This window comes from Saimiri boliviensis, chromosome 4, assembly GCF_048565385.1.
Source record: "Saimiri boliviensis isolate mSaiBol1 chromosome 4, mSaiBol1.pri, whole genome shotgun sequence".
NCBI lineage: Eukaryota > Metazoa > Chordata > Mammalia > Primates > Cebidae > Saimiri > Saimiri boliviensis.
Window position 1 is genome coordinate 9,681,849 of NC_133452.1, and position 17,097 is coordinate 9,698,945.

Genomic DNA, 17,097 nt, shown 5'->3' on the forward strand with positions numbered 1-17,097 from the left:
TCCCATCATCACATCATCATCACCATTGCCACCTAAACCATATAAAGTTGACTGAAAACCATAATTGTCATCCCTGCTGAAAGGCATGAAGGTTTCTTTTTCCATGTGAGTCTCTGTGTGTGCACGTGTGTGGGCGTGTGTATGTAATTGTAGGTAACGAAGATAACTGTCTTATGTTGAAATGTTGCTTCTCTCAGCCAGCTTCAGGACAGCTCCTCTGGGGAGCCTCCCATGACTAACCTACTACCGTTGGGGTGACTTTCACACACGTGCCTTTATTCTTCTTTTACCTCCTCCCTGCCTTTTCTCTGCAGCCAGCCCACAAAGTCTCTGGAGGTAGGGAAAGTGTCCCATCTTTGGTATTACCCACCAGTGCCTACAGCAGTGCAAGGGCTACAGAGGGTGCTCAAAAATGCTTCTCTGTTGTCTCCAGCCCTTCAAGGTCTTGGATAATATAAACATTAATATAGTTAATAATTATTCATATAATTATTGATAACAACTGCAAGAGGAAATTCCTTTCCAACTAACCAGAGATTCTATGCTCTGGTGAATCTGGAACCTGAGTTTTCTAAATAACTTTTCATTTGCCATGGGTTGTTCTGAGAATCTTTGGAAGTCTTTCTTAAAAAAGAAGCATGGCATAGAATGAAATTGTCTTCTCGATTTCATCGTCTAGGGCTGAGCTCAATTTCTGCTAGTATGCCTTACATACAGTAGACATGCATCCTTGTACTAAAAGAGTTATGGTACCCTGCTCCTACTATTCAGAACAAAACTGAACGTTTCTATTTATTTTTACTTATTATTATTTATGTGGCAGATGTTGGTGGAAAGGAAATAGTTATTAAAATCATTCACCACCAGAGGCTCTAGCTTTCTCAAGCAGGAGTCAAACCTGAATATCCCACCAACCACATCCTTCTGCAGGAAATAGTCCTCAGGATTTCCAAGTGTCTGATGGATGCCCTTCTCACCAAATTTGGGATTAACCTCACCTGTCTCACATAAAGGCAAGGTGGGGGACCTCACATTGCACTGGGAAAACTCTTGTTCCCATTTTCCCTTCTTTCTCCAAACTCTAAGGACCTGATTCTCATACATCCTCAATGTAGGTGAGGACACCAGAATTGCACCTGGGAAGCCACTGCACTTCCCTTCCATGGGAGTCAAAGGTGCATGAGCCCCAGGTATGGCAGTGGGGTCTGAGGCAGGAAAGTCAGTCTGGTCCCAACTTCAAGGCAGCCTGTCAAGGACAGAGAGCCCCAGCAGTGAGAGGCAGTGGCATGTACCAGACAGGGCCAGAAGTGGAGAACTGGCACTGACCCCATCAAGGGACTTGGAAGTAGAGGGGCCACCAAAATGCTTCTGCAGAACAGGCAAAAGCACCCACTAGAGGAAAAAGTCAGCTATCAACTCACACTAAATGCAGAGGCCACAATGCCACATTACAATAATACTGGCCAAGAAGAATCTTTCCTATCATCCTAATCCCTCCTTCCTCCCTCTTGTTCACCCAGGAGTGGCCCAAATGCAAAGCTGGGCAGTGTGGCTCCCATAATCTTCATCACTGCCCTGTACCACCTCCCCATCACTGCCTTGCACTACCTCCCCAGGCAATCTCGGGATGGTGGTCTTCAGTGGATAGGAGGCCAAGCTACTTCTCCCAGCCCAAGGTCCCTCCACATGGCAGACCAAACCACAAGCAGTCAAATTATGCAAAGGAAAAGTCCAGGGTGGTTTTCTGTAACTAGTACTGAAAAATTGATTTGTCAGTGGAATGTTAAATATGGGACAATTCCAAGTAGCTGCTTCTTTTTTTTTTTTTTTTTTTTTTTTTTTGCAGGAATATCCATGGATTTGTTATTCCAACTGTTTAAGAACTAATGTCAACTCCCTTTCCCCTGACCCAAGGCTCATATTCCCAAGAAGAGTCTCAGAGCAATAAGCAGTCTCTAAGCTATGTCCCTAATGCGACTTGTGAGTAGTCAACTTATGAGAAAGGCCGTCTGGGACTACAGAGCTGCACTAACCTTCCCTGAATTCCTAGGGTGGCCATCTGTAGCTTTACAATGTGCATTACATGCTTAGCTGTTTCCCGCTTTATTTTCTTTCTTGGTTCTCAGCTGCGGAAGGGGCAAGTTTTTCATCTGAATGACTCTAAATTTGTTTTTCATGCATCCCACGCTAGTCATGGCATCATTCAGTGGGACCATCCTGGGGCTGACTAGATTACCTCTAGGCTTGCTCTTTGGGAATTTTACATTTATTTATGCGTGTGAAGGGTGATGGGTGTGTTCTGTAACAAATGTGGCCAATAGTAGAGCAGGTTCAAAATGACCATGACAAAGAGCGGGGTCTGGTGGAAGGGCCAGCCATCTCCTCCCCAGAAGCACTGTGCTAAGACGCCCTTTTCTTTTTTTGTTGCAAATTCATATTAAGGAAGCAGTTTCCTTACCAAAAAGAAGGCAACCTACCACACTGAGGAATATCACAGTAGTCGAAAAGTTTTCTTGGGTTTGTTGTGTAGCACCAGGGACCACCGGCGTCACCATCAGGGTTACGGCAGTACTGAAAACAAGGAGGAATGTAAGCTCCAGCTTACACAGGGCAGGAGAGGGAGAAGGTGTTCTGAAGCTCATGCATTTCACGTCTAACGTCTATCCTTAGAAGACTTAAGGGAGCCCTTCCTTCTCCCTCCCTCTCTCCCTCCTTCCTTCCTTCCTTCCTTCTTTCTTTTCCTTTTGAGATGAAGTCTCACTGTCGTCACCTAGGCTGGAGTGCAGTGGCACGATCTCAGCTCACTGCAACCTCCACCTGCTGGATTCAAGAGATTCTCCTGCTTCAGCCTCCCAAGTAGCTGAGACCACAGGCATGAATCACAATGCCTGGCTAACATTTTTTTTTTTTTTTTTTTTTTTTTTTTTTTTTTTTTAGTAGAGATGAGATTTCACCATTTTGGCTAGGCTAGTCTCGAATTCCTGACCTCAGGTGATCTGCTCACCTCAGCCTCCCAAAGTGTAGGGATTATAGGCGTGAGCCACCATACCTGGCCTTCTCTTTTCTTTTCTTTTTTCTTTCTTATTTTTATTATATTTTTTGGCAAAGTTATTTTTGAATGCCCTAAAGCCATCAGTCCTTTGCCCCTGTTCAAAAGGAGCTATGAGGCCGTACCCCTAAACCGGGAGTGATGACCCTGAGGGGTCTTTGGAGAATGAGTCTCCCTTTCAGAAGCCTGAGCCAGTGGAGGTCTTAGAGCCTCAGCACCGAAGGACAGTGGGACATCATTGGTGTGCCTTGTCCCTGGAGAGCTCAGTGCTCACCTACCCAACGAAGCCTGTTTGCTGTTGATTCAGAAATGTTTATTTCTATGCATTGTGCACCTTCCATGGGGCAAGACACAGAAAGACAGTATTGTCCTTCTCTTCATGTGATGCTGTGATAGAATAAGAAATGTGTATTTGATCTCTGCCCCCCAGTTCCTGACAAAGAGCTCCTAAATCCCTTAGAGGTTCCTGAGTGATGGGAGCATCTTTTGTTTGAATGAAGCAATTCTTGGTGAGTTCCTGGATAGTCTCAGGATGTGGCTGGTTGCCAAGGGAATCAACCATGTGATTTGAGAGTTGTAACTGTTCAGCCCACCCTCCAACTTCCAGGGAGGAAAGAGGAGCTGAAGGTGAGCCAATCACCAATGGCTAATGGTGTATTCAACTGTGCCTCTGTAATGAAGCCTCCATAAAAACCCAACACGACTGTACTTGGAGAGCTTCTGGGCTGCTGAACTCTTGGGGTCCGAGAGCTGGTGCACTGGAGAGGGCGTGGAAGCTCTGAGCCCTTCCCACGTGCCTTGCCCTGTGTATCTCTTCCGTCTGGCTGTTCACGGGGATCCTTTGTAATATCTTTTATAATAAATGGGTAAATAAAAGCAACATGTTCCCCTGAGTTCTGTGAGCCACTCCAGCAGATTAAGAAACCCAGTGTGGGTATGCAGAAAAACAGATTTTTATTCAGTCAGGCAGAAGTACAGGTCACAGCCTGGAACTTGGGATTGGCATCTGGACTGGGACGGTCTTGTGGAACTGAGCCTTGACTTGTGGGATCTGACCTTGTCTCCAGATAAGAGTGTCAGGATTGGGTTACATTGCAGGACACCTGGCTGGTATCTGCTGGACACTCGCTTGGGGTATGAGGAGAAATCCCCCCACATCTGGTGTCAGAAGTGTTATGTTGTGTGGTGTGAGAGTCGGAGAACACAGACACTTTAGTTTTTCTTCGATCTCAGTCCTCCCTACACAGAGGCCGTCTCAGAGAATGCGTGAGACCAGGGGAAGTCCCACTGTGCCCTGATGGCCCATCCAAATCTTTTCTAGAAAAATCGGACTTAAACATCATAAAGGGCATCTTTGATCACGGAACCTCACATACAAACACTAGAAACCAGAAACAGTGCCCAATAATGGAAACTTTAAAGAAATGTCAGGAAGGGAAGAGGCCTGAGAACCCTCACCTGTGTGGAGGTTGGCTGACCTGTGCTGCTTGTACTTTTCATTCTAAGGGCAATTATATTCTAGCTTAGCCCCCTGGAGCCTTCCCAAAATTTTCTTCTGCCCCTCTCCCCCACTAGCAAAAAAGAGCAGTCCAAACAGATTTTCTGAAATACAGAACCAATTCTGTTTGCAAAGATTGGTGAACAAAAGGCAAAAGAGTCCAAATCAAAGTGGCTTACGTTTTTTTCCAGACCTGCCCGTGGATGTGTTTCTGGAGTGAAACTGTTATGTTTATGGGGCTCCTGGGCAGCCCATTCTTGGCATGGAATTCCAGTAACAGTGGTTGCCTTCTTGCCCCGGTATTTTTTCCCATTCCCGATTATACACTCTGTAGGGGAAAAATGGATGATTATGAACAGCCGTATAGACCCAGGATTATATGGAATCAATGCAGTCATGTCAGGTTTCTCGAGGATGACAGAATCAAGGGCCACATTCCTCAGAAACTGCAATGCTGAAGACTGCAATGGACACTACCTACTTGAAGAAATTACTGGAGACGCTTATTGGCTTGGAAAGAATCATGCATTTGGCAGCATGTTAGAATAGGGAGTTGGACTGGGACGCTGAGATAACCCATTTTAGAACAAGGTGAGTGGTTAAGCTGAGCACCCTGGAGGGTTTGCGCCTGTCCTAAAGACACGCCCATTCACATTGTGCCAAAAGTCACGCCTCTGACTCCCTGAGAGGGTACACTGAGGCTTCCTTCCACATGGCAGACCCTCAGAAAACACTTAATTTCCCATGCAGCATGGAAGGCTTCTGCATCAGTGAGATTTCCCATGGCTTTTCATCCTAGTGTCCAAGTGTGTAGGTGTCTGGCCACAGACTTCTTACCTTGTTCAGAAGGAGTCTCTACATTTGGAACTTGGGCAACAGACGGAGGTGACGCGACACTCCCTTCTGTTTCTGAGCATTTTTTCAGGTTGCAATACTCCCACCTGACCGTGGGGTCTGTGGTGAAACACCAAGGGCTTTTATCGGCATCTGGATTCCTGCAGTAGTTCATTGTCAGGTCACTGTAAATTCCAAAACAATACAGGTCACAAGACTTGGGAGAATATTCAAGGGCACCCGGCACCCTCTGCAGCTTGTTTTAACAAAGTGTTATCAAGTGGCTTTGAAATATTACCATTATAGGTACAACAATGTTGTCACAAGCACAAGTGGTCCTCAACTTTAGAGAACTGTGTACATTTCACAGAGAGATTTTAATTTTAGTTTTAAAAATCAAAAGTGGTATATGCTCCATATAAAAACTCAGATCATACATAAATGTGTAAATGAAAGGATCAGAATATCCTCCTTCCACCTTCTGCCAAATACATTTCTCAGGAATAACAGGTACAGATTTTGAAGCATATATTTTATACTTTTATGTCCATAAAATATATTTCTAACTGTCTAGCTCTCTATATTTCTCTCTATAGGACTATATTGTAACATGTGCATTGGAACTAAAATGTATTTCTCCAAGGAGGAAATGACATCCAAGATGATATCATTCCTAGGCCAGTCACCTTGCTCTAAGTACTCATAGTATAACTAAAGGGATCTTCTTTTACTGTGAAAAACAGCTATGAAAATAGTGTTACTGTCAATACCATGTCAGGTGTGTCAAGCGGGTTTGTTTCTGCAAGAATTATCAAAGCTGCCCTGAAAAACTAGCTCCCTGGCAGGATGCCATTTCTCTAGGATGGGTTCATGGGTGGGACCGCCTCTCCTGCTCGCAGTCCATCCTCTGCTTGCTGCAGCTACTCCGGGACTGAGGGACTGGGGGATATGATGAAAGAATAGTGGGACTCAAGGCATAAAGAGAGACGGCTGGGTACACTATGGGATCTGAAAAGGTTGGGCAGCTAAGGAGGAGTCAGAAAACAGTGGAGTAAGAGGCAAAGCAGGTGAGGACCCCGGGCTGGGGGCATCTTGGAGAATGCACTTTCCCTCATGCCTCCAAAGAGTGTTGCTCCAACCTCTCAGAATCCTCCCATTCATGACCCATGGCTGCCTGTGAAAACAGGAAAGGTATCATGGACCATGGGAATGCAACACTAACCTCTCTAGAGACTCTACACATGTGACCTAGTCTCAAGCCCAGATGCCCCGTTTGAGGAAGCTTGTTGTCCAAACAGGTGGATGTGTTAAAAGGCTGAGTATTTGAAACAAACTTGCAGTCTTTTCAGTTGAGGTATACGTTCACATAGAGTGAAATGCACAGATCTTAAATGTTGTTTGGTGAGTTTTGATGTTCACCCATACTTTTGTAACCCACACTCCCATATGATACAGAACACTTCCATTACTCTAGAAACGCCCTTGTGTCACTGCTCATTCAGTTCATGCTACCCTCTTCCCATGGCCAGAGGGAAATACTATGGATTTCCTTTACCAAAAGTTAGTTCTGCCTCTCCTCAAACCTGATATAAATGAAGTCATGCAGAATATACACTTTTGTGTCTGCCTTCTTTCCTTGATATAATATTTTTGAGTTTCGTCCATCCTATTTTAGAGGGTCAGTCGCTTCTTCATTTTAATTGCTTAATACTATTCCATTATATGAATAGATCACAAATCATTCATTTGTTTTCTCACTGATTGACATTGTAGTTGTTTAAAGTTTGGGGTTATAATAACGAGAGCTACTGTGAATATTCTTGTAGATCTCTTTGTGGACTTCTGTTTTCATTTTCATGAGGTACGTATTGAAGAATAGAATTGCGGTTTTGTGGGGTAGACACATATTTATTTAACTTTATGAAAAACAAGCAGACTGATTTCCAAAGTGGTTGTACCATTTTGTATTTAAGCAGCATATGAAAGAATTGCACATCCTTGTTCCACATCAGTGACATCACTTCTTGTTGTGTCTCCTTAATGATACCCACGTCCATTTAGTGTTGGTGACATCTTGTGATGGTTATCATTCTTATTTCTTTAATGGCTAAGATGTTGACCATTTTTTCAGGTGCTTATTGTCCGTCTGTCCATCATTCCCCGAGAAATTCCCTATTCAGTTCTGTTGCCCATTTTATTTAGGTCATTTGTCCTCTGATTAGTGAGGGGAAGAAATGTTTATACTGTAGATATAAGCCATTTGTCAGAGATATGGATTGACAGTATTTTTCTTCCAGTCTGTTACTTACCTATTGATTTCTTAACAATGACTTTTGAGGAACATAATTTTCATTTTATGAAATCCCAAATTATAATTTATTTTCTTTTAGAGCTAGTGTTTTCTGGGTCCTGCCTGAAAAAAATTTTGCCTTTCTCAAGTTTGTGAAATATTATATATTTTCCAGGAATTGTTATATTTCAGCTTAAGTTTTAGCTCTTGCATTTAGATCTAGGAGCTTTTGCACATTAATTTGGAGTGAAAAGTAGAAGCCAAATTTGTTTTTATTTTTGTTTTCTAGATGGGTATCCAATTGTTTCACAATTATTTTGGAAAAAATGTTTTTCCCTATTGAATTACCTTGTCACCTACATAGGAACTAAATTGACCATGTATATGTGGATCTGTTGCTGGACCATCCATTTCTATATCTGTATACTTTTTCCCCCCAATACCACATATCTTGATTACTATACCTTTATAAGTCTTTACCTCTAATTAAGTAAGTCCTCTAACTTTTTTATTCTCTTTAAATATTGTCCTGGTGATTCTAGCATATGCATTTTGTCACATTTTTCAAAGAAAGACTGCTGGAATTCTGCTTGGGTATGGGCTGAATCCAATGATCAGTTTGGTGAGAAATGATATTGACTCTTAAAATATAAGCATGATATATATTTATTTAGATCTTTTAATTTCTTCCTTAACAATGTTTTTTAGTATGCAATGTATACTTCTTGTGCATATTGGGTTAATTGTATCACTAAATATTTTGTGGTTTTCATACTATTGTCAGTGATATTGCTCTGACATTTTTATTTTCCAATTGGTCATTGCTAGTGTGTAGAAATACAACTACTTTTTTGTATATTGACCATGTATATACTTAAATGTTCTTCAATCTTGAAAAATTTTAATTATTATTAGTCTTTAGGACTCTCTGCATCCATTAATAAGATTTCTGTGAATACAGGCAGTTTTACATCTTTGTTTACAAACTTTAGGATCTTTCTTTTCTTCCTTTTTTCTCTCTTTTTGTTTTTGCTTTCAGGTCTTATGGCAATGGCTGCGACCAATGTAGTAAAATGTCGACTAGATGTACTGAGAGCAAGCATATTTTTCTTATTTCCAGTTTTAGAGAGAAAACATTAATCTTTCACCATTAAGTTGATGTTATCTGGAGGTCTTTTGTAGATGTCCTTGATCAAGTTTAAAGAAGTTCCAGTCTATTCATAGTTTTCTGAGACATTTTATCATGGGTGAATGTTAAATTTTGTCACATTTTCTTCTGCATCTATTGACATAATCACATGACTTATCACTTTTATTCTCTTAACATATTGGATTATATGAATTGTTTTGTAAATGTTAAGCCAACCTTGCATTCTTGAAGAGAAGCTTCAGTTGTTTGGGATGGTCATCATTTTAATGATTAAAATTTTGTTACATCTTTTTATGTTTATGTTCACAACACATAATGTGCTATAGTTTCTTGCAATATCCTTTTGTCTATTTTTTTTACAACTGGGTGTTTTTGTTTTCTCACAAAGAGAGTTGAGAAGTGTTCCCTTCTCCTCTATTTTCTGTAACAGATCATGAAGAATTAGATTTATTTTTTTGTAATAATAAAATTATTACTGAAGCCAACTGGGCTTAGAGTTTTCTCTTTGAGAAATTTATTGATTTATTAATATATTAACATATTAAAGGTTATATACACATGTTGTCTTTAGAGATATCAGATTGGTTAGAAATTCAGTTTATTCAGTGTCCAATTTGCTTATTTGTTTTTTTCTAAGGAATTAGTCCATATTATCTAGGATATTGAATTTGTTGACATAAAGTTGCTCTTGATATTTGTTTATTAGCTTTAATATGTAAAAGATCCTATAGCAATGACTCCTCCCCTCTTTTAGTCCTGATGTTGATGGCTGTGCTCCCCACTTTGTCATCAGTTTAGGCAGAGCTTTATCAATCATGTGGATCTTTCAAAAGAACCAATTTTCTGTGTCACGGATTTACTCAATTGTTTGTCTATATTCTCACACATTGGATTTCACTGATTTTCATTCTTTCTTTCCTTCCATTTACCTTGGGTCTTACTTGCTTCTCCTTTTCTAGATTTTTAAGTTATCTTAGATCAACAATTCTCAAAGTTTTTGGTCTTAGGACCCCTTTAACTCTTAAAAAGTATTGGGGATCCTAAAGAGCTTTCATTTTGTAATATATGCTATGAATATGTATTGCATCCCAAACTGAGAATGCTTTTAAACGTAAGAGATAATCACACATTTTATTAGCCACCAGAGAGATAATGTGATCAAACATTATGTAGCCTCTGAGAAACTCCACTGTATGCTTGTCAGAAAATAAAAGTGAAATGGCAAATAAAATCTTTTTTTAAATTAAAAATGTTTTAACCTCATAGACTATCTCTGAAGGGATCTCAAGAGACCTCAAGTTTCTCCAGACCATATTTTGAGAAATGTTGCCTTAAGCCATTGATTTTTAAATGTTTCTGTTTTCTGCTAAAAGCATTAAAAGTTATAAAACCCTAAAAACATTTGCTGCATTATGCAAGGTTTGATCTATTGTATTTTTTACTATTATTCAGTTCAAAACTTTGCTAAATTTTTTGATTTCTTCTTTGACTTAACGGAGTATTTGGAAATGTTTTATTTCCATATATTTGATAACTTCCCCAATTTTTGTTATTTGTGTCTCATTTAATTCTGTTTTGCTCAGAAAACAGATTCTGTATCATTTTAATTCTTTTAAATCTATTGAGACTTGCTGTAAGGTCACACATATGGTGTGGTGAATGCTCCATACATACTTGAATGTGTATTCTGCAGTTTGGCATAGTGTTAAATAGGTTGACACTTTCCTTTAAAATGTATATATTTCTGAATTTTTGCATTTTTTTCTATTATATTTTGTTTGGGAAGATGTATAATCATACGGAGAGAGACATTAGGATATCTCCAACTCTAATTTTGGTCTTATCTGTTTGTCTCTTTAGTTATGTCGGTTTTTGCTTCATAGACCAGAAGGGCTCTTATAAGGGTGCAACCCATTTAGCATTGTTAAGTCTTGATGAATAAACCCTTTTTACTTAAGAAATAACTTTGTCATCTTGGTATTATTTCTTGTAGATTACTTTAGGATTAACATTACCACTTCAGCTTTCTTCTGATTCTTGTTTTCATGGTATATCATTTTCCACATTTGACTTTTGAACTAGCTCTTTACAATTAAAGAGCATGTATGGTTAAAAACAAAAACAAAAACAAAAACATAATTGGACTTTGATTTCTATTCAGCTTAACAATCTCTGCCTTTTATTTACAATGTTTAATCCCTTTATATTTAATATACTTAGGAGTGGTTCAGTTAAGTCTACCATAATGCTATGTATTTTCTCTCTTTGCCATATCTTCTTCATTATTTTTTCTTCCTTTCTTTCCTTCTTTTGGCTAAATGGAATATTCCTATTATTACCTATTCCTCTAAGTTTAAATTTTTTCAGTTTCTCTAGGATTTACAATAACCCTCTTTAATTTACCACCTTCAACCATGTGTTTATATTATATAACCTCATGGATAATGTAAGAAACTTACAACGGTATACTTCCATTTATTGCCTACATTATTTATGTGACTATTTTAACATTTTTACCTTTACATATGTTAAATTAACAATACATTGATATAACATTGATATAATATTTCTTCAAGTAGTCAATTATTATCTTTTTTTTTTTTTTTTTTTTTTTTTTTTTTTTTTTTTTTGAGATGGAGTTTTGCTCTGTTACCCAGGCTGGAGTGCAATGGCACCATCTCAGCTCACCGTAACCTCTGCTTCCTGGGTTCAAGTGATTCTTCTGCTTCAGTCTCCTGAGTAGCTGGGATTACAGGTGCATGCCACTGCCACCATGCCTGGCTAATTTTTGTATTTTTAGTAGAGATGGGGTTTCACCATGTTGGGCAGGCTGGTTTCAAACTCCTGACCTCATGATCCACCCACCTCAGTCTCCCATGAATTATCTTTTAAAGAAATTAAGGCATTAAATATAAGTCTTTTACATTTGCCATTTCCAGAGTTCTTCATTACTTAGTATAAAGTTACATCTGACACTATTTTTCTTCTACCAAAATAGATTTCTAGTACATCTTTTATTATATAAGCCTAATAATAAAATATTTTCTTAGTATTTTGTTTATTTTGTGTGTGGGGGGTGCAGAATATGTATTTATATAACATTCATTTTCAAGGGATATTTTTGCTGGATATAACATTCTATGTTAATTTAAAAAATTTTAAAAATCACTTTAAAGGTGTTATTTCATGGTTTCTGACCAGCATAATTTCTAATAAGAAGGCGTCTCAGTCATTTTTGCCACTATGCTTATGTGTGAACATGTATTTTCTTCTTCTGGCTTCTAATAGGATTTTCCTTGTTACTTCAAGTATTTTTTGTCCCAATATCTCTTTCCTTTCTTGTGACTTGCTTTACACATATACGAAATCTTTTGATGTCTTCATAGATGTTCTTGAAGCTCTGTTTCTTTATTTTCTCGGTCTTTGTATGTGTGTGCTGCACTTTGTATCACTTCTATGGAATTGTTTTCTAGCTGATTTTTTCTTCCGTAATGTCTAACCTGATGGCAAAGTTATCCAGTACATTTTTAATTAAACATATACATTTTGTAGTTATTTAATTTCCATTTGGCTGTTTTATAATTTTCCTCTCTTGATATTATCCATTTGTTTCTTTCATTTTCATGTTTTCTTTAAATCCTTGAACACAATTATGATAAGCATATTTCAAATATTCTTGTCAGTTTCATCATTCTTGGGTCTATTTGTATTGAGTGCTTTTTATCCTGGTTATGGATCACACTAAATGGTTTTTGTATGTCTAGTAAAGTTATAAATTTAGGTCACACATTGTGGATGCCACATAACTGAGCAACTTGATTTTGTTGTTTACCTTTAAAGAGGGTTGAATTTTTCTCTGGCAGGCAGCTAATTTACTTGGAGGTAATGTTGTTTTTTTTTTTCAGACTTCCTTTTCAGCTTTACTATGCTGTTTCTGGAGCGGCCTTTATCATAGGAATACACTAATTCTACTCCCAAAGTATGGCTTTATGTGGTGACTACTGAATGCCTGAGATATTCAGCGAGGTCTTTCCTCTGGCTAGTCAAAGCTCAAATATACTCCAGTGCTATGTGAGCTCTGGCATCTCCATTGAGCTCACTGTTCCCCTGCAGTTGTTCATTCCCCAGTAGCTGTTCTTTATCCTACTTTCTCTCTGGAAACTCTCCCTGTGCATATGCAGCTTTCTATTTAGCCAAAGACTTGAGGACTTTCTATGCACATTCCTGGAGCTCCTTTCCTCCACAAATCCTTTCACATTAGTGACTAGCCTAGAAAATCTCAGCTGTTTTAGTAATCCCAAACTCCAATCTCTTTCCTCAGTTCAGCAAGACTGCTGTGGTCAGTTGGGCTCCATCTCCTTGTTCTTCAACCCAAGAAGGGTCTCCGGGAACAAAGCCAGAGTAATTATGGAGTCGATCTCATTTGATTTCCTTTCTAAATTGTCTCAGTGTATCTGTTCTCCAATATCTGAAAACTTTTTTTCCATATATTGTATACTCATTTATGGAAGAAAGGCTGTCCTTGTCAGACCTGGTTTTTCGTTCATCTAAATGACCCTTTTTGCTTTTCAGCATGTGTCTATTTCCTGACTCTCATTTGCCTTCCTGCTTTTGTTCTTCATGTCATATCCTTCAGCCCATATTCTTTCAGACCACTGGTGCTCAGGACCCACTGTGTTTATACAGGTCAGAATATATATATTTATGGTATATATTCTGATATATATGATGTATATACACACAGACACACATATGTGTGTATATTCACACACACACACACACACACACACACAGAGAGAGAGAGATATAAAGTATATATATTTGTGACCCAAGACAAAAATAGCAAATTCAATCTTCATTTCAGGGGCTGGAGGTTAAAATGATATCTTTCTATGGTAGAAAGATTGCACTGATGTTTAGTGGATGTTGTGGAATGGTACTGTTTCTGAGCATTTGCTCATATGTACTCCTGAGCTTTCAATTAATATGACCTCACCACTTCCATATATCCTCCTGCTTCCATAAAACTACACAGGAAAAATAGCCAGCTTAAAATTTCTCTTCTCACAGACGCTTTCTTCAAAAACAAGATTCTCGAGACATTTTTCTACACATTTTGCGTCTAAGAGAAATTTGGTCCTAGGAAGTTAGCTTGAAGCATGGCTCTTTTAGCAGAAATTTCAGTTGGCTGATGCCCCTCTTACAGTAAAAATCAAATACATACGCATTTGGGTACTTTCCTGGGGTCTTCTGATGCCGGTGCGGTGTCATAGATGACCAAGATTGACACTTCTTTCCTGTGACAGTGGTGGAGGATGTGCCTCGGTAACTCTGTCCATCACCATGGTAGCAATCATGGACCACAGGTGTTTGCTCAGGTGGTGCTGAAATTAAAATAAAAGAAATCAAGCTTAACAATTACTGAAAAAAAAGAAACATGAAGAAATTTATGACAAAAACAGCACAGTGGCCTCTGAGAATTATGACTGTTTTCTATATTAGCAGACAGATGAACAGAAAAAAAAAACACATTTCTAGCATTTTAGAACATTAATAAGTTCTTAGCAATATTTCATTTAAAACTGGTGGGGGCTGGGGGAAGAAAAGATAGAGTGCTTACAACTGGAAATTGCATTCATGTGCAAGCTCTTTTTTATGGATCTCTACTGAGTGCTCATGAGAACATGGGGGCAGATGAGAGGAGGATGCATTCGGCAGGGCAGGCTGTAGGTGGTGGTTGGCTGTCAGTTGGGGGCAGACATGAAACTCTTGCACATTTCCCTAAATCCTTCCTCAAACAAAGCCAAAGGTCAAAGCTTCTGAGTGATAGGGCCAGAGATGGTCCTTGAAGATTGTCTCTTGTCCTATCACCAAGAAGCTTTGGTCTTTGCCTGCAGCTCTGGTCTTTGCCCAGAAGTTTTGTCTTTGCCTGCAGTTCTACATTTCTAGGACTGCAGGCAAAGATCTACCACTTCTGAGTGGTAGAGGCAAAAATCATATTCCCTTGGAGAAGTTACAGGGAATTATCTTGTGCCCCGCATCCTGCATTGCAATAAAGCAGAAGTCTACTACTCTTTCTCTCCAAACCCACCACAGGTACAAGTTCCATCAGAAGGAGGTGCAAGAACACTGAAAAATCACTGCTTTCAAAGCTTAGCTGTGCAGAACTGGCCTAAGGGGGAGGCAGACCAGGGAGCTAAGTATTCTCTTATGTTCAACAAAAAGTGAGCATTCAGTAACAAGAAACAGCCGAGTATCAATGGCGTTAGATTAAGTGTATGAAGATATTGCCTCTGTATTGCAGGCATGCAGTGACTGTGGAAATCTGAGAATGAATAGGAACACTGAGAAAACTGTTCAGCACCCCAGGCCTCACTCTAAGCAAAAGATAGCAGCAGGGCATCACTGGAAGAATTTAAATTTGTAGCGCACTAAGGGTAAAACTAATAATCACAAATCCCAAACTCAGTTAAACTAGTAACTACATTGACTCAATTATCCACAACGTATATTTGCAAGAGAAGGGTGTCTGTTTCAAAGTATAAATAATATTTACTGTAAACTCTACTGTTCTTCTGTTTATAATGTCCAGTGTTTGATTAAAGAATTACAAGAATTACACCAAAAACCCAAGGGGAAAAGAAAGCCACTGTTGACTAATAAAGCAATCCAGAGAGCCAGACTCAGAGAATATCCATTTGGAAACTATCAGATTGGGATTGTGTGATACCTAAGTTAATATGTTAAAGGATCTTGTGGTAAAGGTGGATAATATGCATGGATAGGTGAAGAATTTCATCAAAGAGATGGAAACTATAGAAAAGAGTAAAATAAAAGTGCTAAAAAATTCATAATATCAGAGATGAAGAATTCTCTCAATGGGCTGAGGAGATGACTAGACACAAGTGATGAAATAATCCAGAAACTTAGAAATAAGTTACTAGAACTTATCCAAACTAACATACAAAGAAAGAAAAAAGACTTACTGAAAAAAAAAAAAGAACAAGCTTACAAGAATTATGAAAAAACATCAATGTTCTAGCATGTGGGTACTTAGAGTCCAAAAAGGAAAATACAGAGAGGGAAACCTGAAAACAAACAAAACATTTGAACAGATAATGGCTATGATTTTACAAGGACAATGAAAATCAACAATGTAGGCTGGGCACAATTGCTCACACCTGCAATGTCAGCACTTTGGGAGGCCGAGGCAACGGATCATCTGAGGTCAGAAGTTCGAGATCAGCCTGGTCAACATGGTGAAACCCTGTCTCTACCAAAACTACAAAAATTAGCTGGGCCTGGTGGCACGCCCCTGTAGTCCCAGCTACTTGGGAGGCTGAAGCAGGAGAATCACTTGAACCTGGGAGGCAGAGGTTGCAGTGAGCTGAGATGGTACCACTGCACTCCAGCCCGGGTGACAGAGCATGACTCAAAAAAAAAAAAAAGAATCAACAATCTACAAATCCAGGAGCTCAGAATATCTCAAGCAGATTAAATACAAAAAAATAATAATAAACACATCATAGTCAAACTGTTGAAAAACAAAGATGAGAAAATCTTAAAGGCATTCAGAGAAAAATGACCTATTGAAAACATAGGAACAAAAATCAGAGCTCTAGACAGAAACTGTTTAAAACAGAAGATAACTGAACATCATCATTAAAGTGCTGCAAGGAATGAAACTCTCCATCCAGTATCTTTATTCAGCAAAATTACTTTTAAAAAACTGAAGCCAAAAAACTTTTTCAGACACTCAAAATCTGAAAGACTTCAGCAGCAGCAGACCTGTGCTACAAAAAAATGCTAAATGTTGTTTTTCACAGAAAGAATCTGACACCAGATGGAAATTGAGATCTACCCCAAAAGATGAGGAGCACCAGAAATGGTAAAGTAAAGAAAGAAAGAAAATATTTAAAATAGTTTTATGTAAAATTACTTTAAAACACAACTGACTATTCAGGGAAAAAATAGTGTCAATGTATTGTGAGATCTATGACATGGTAGAAGTCAGCTTCTCTTACAAGGAGTAATAGTACAGCATTTTGGGAGGGTGGAAGCAGAAGTGCAATGATGTAAGGTTTTTATATGTCAAGTAGAATTATATCACTTGAAAGTGGAATGTGAAAAGTAAAAAATGTATATTATAAACATTGTGGAAAATACTAAAATCATTAAAAATTAATTTAGTAAGTAGTGGAAATAATCTAAATGAAGGCAGAAAAAGATGAAAAAAGAAAGTTTAAATGTGACAAAGAGAAATAACTAACTTGATG

At 38.7% G+C, this 17,097-nt stretch overlaps 1 protein-coding gene across 1 annotated transcript in view; it reads right to left on the bottom strand.

The window, feature by feature from the left end:
- Positions 1-17,097, bottom strand: part of PLG (plasminogen) — a 53,305-nt gene that overhangs the window by 17,064 nt on the left and 19,144 nt on the right. Inside the window, exons 10-13 of the mRNA XM_003933781.4 lie at positions 14,046-14,205; positions 5,385-5,566; positions 4,727-4,875; positions 2,478-2,571 (exon numbers count right to left, since the gene is read on the bottom strand). Coding sequence (XP_003933830.1) covers positions 2,478-2,571; positions 4,727-4,875; positions 5,385-5,566; positions 14,046-14,205 — 585 coding nt within the window. The remainder of the gene's footprint in view (positions 1-2,477; positions 2,572-4,726; positions 4,876-5,384; positions 5,567-14,045; positions 14,206-17,097) is intronic.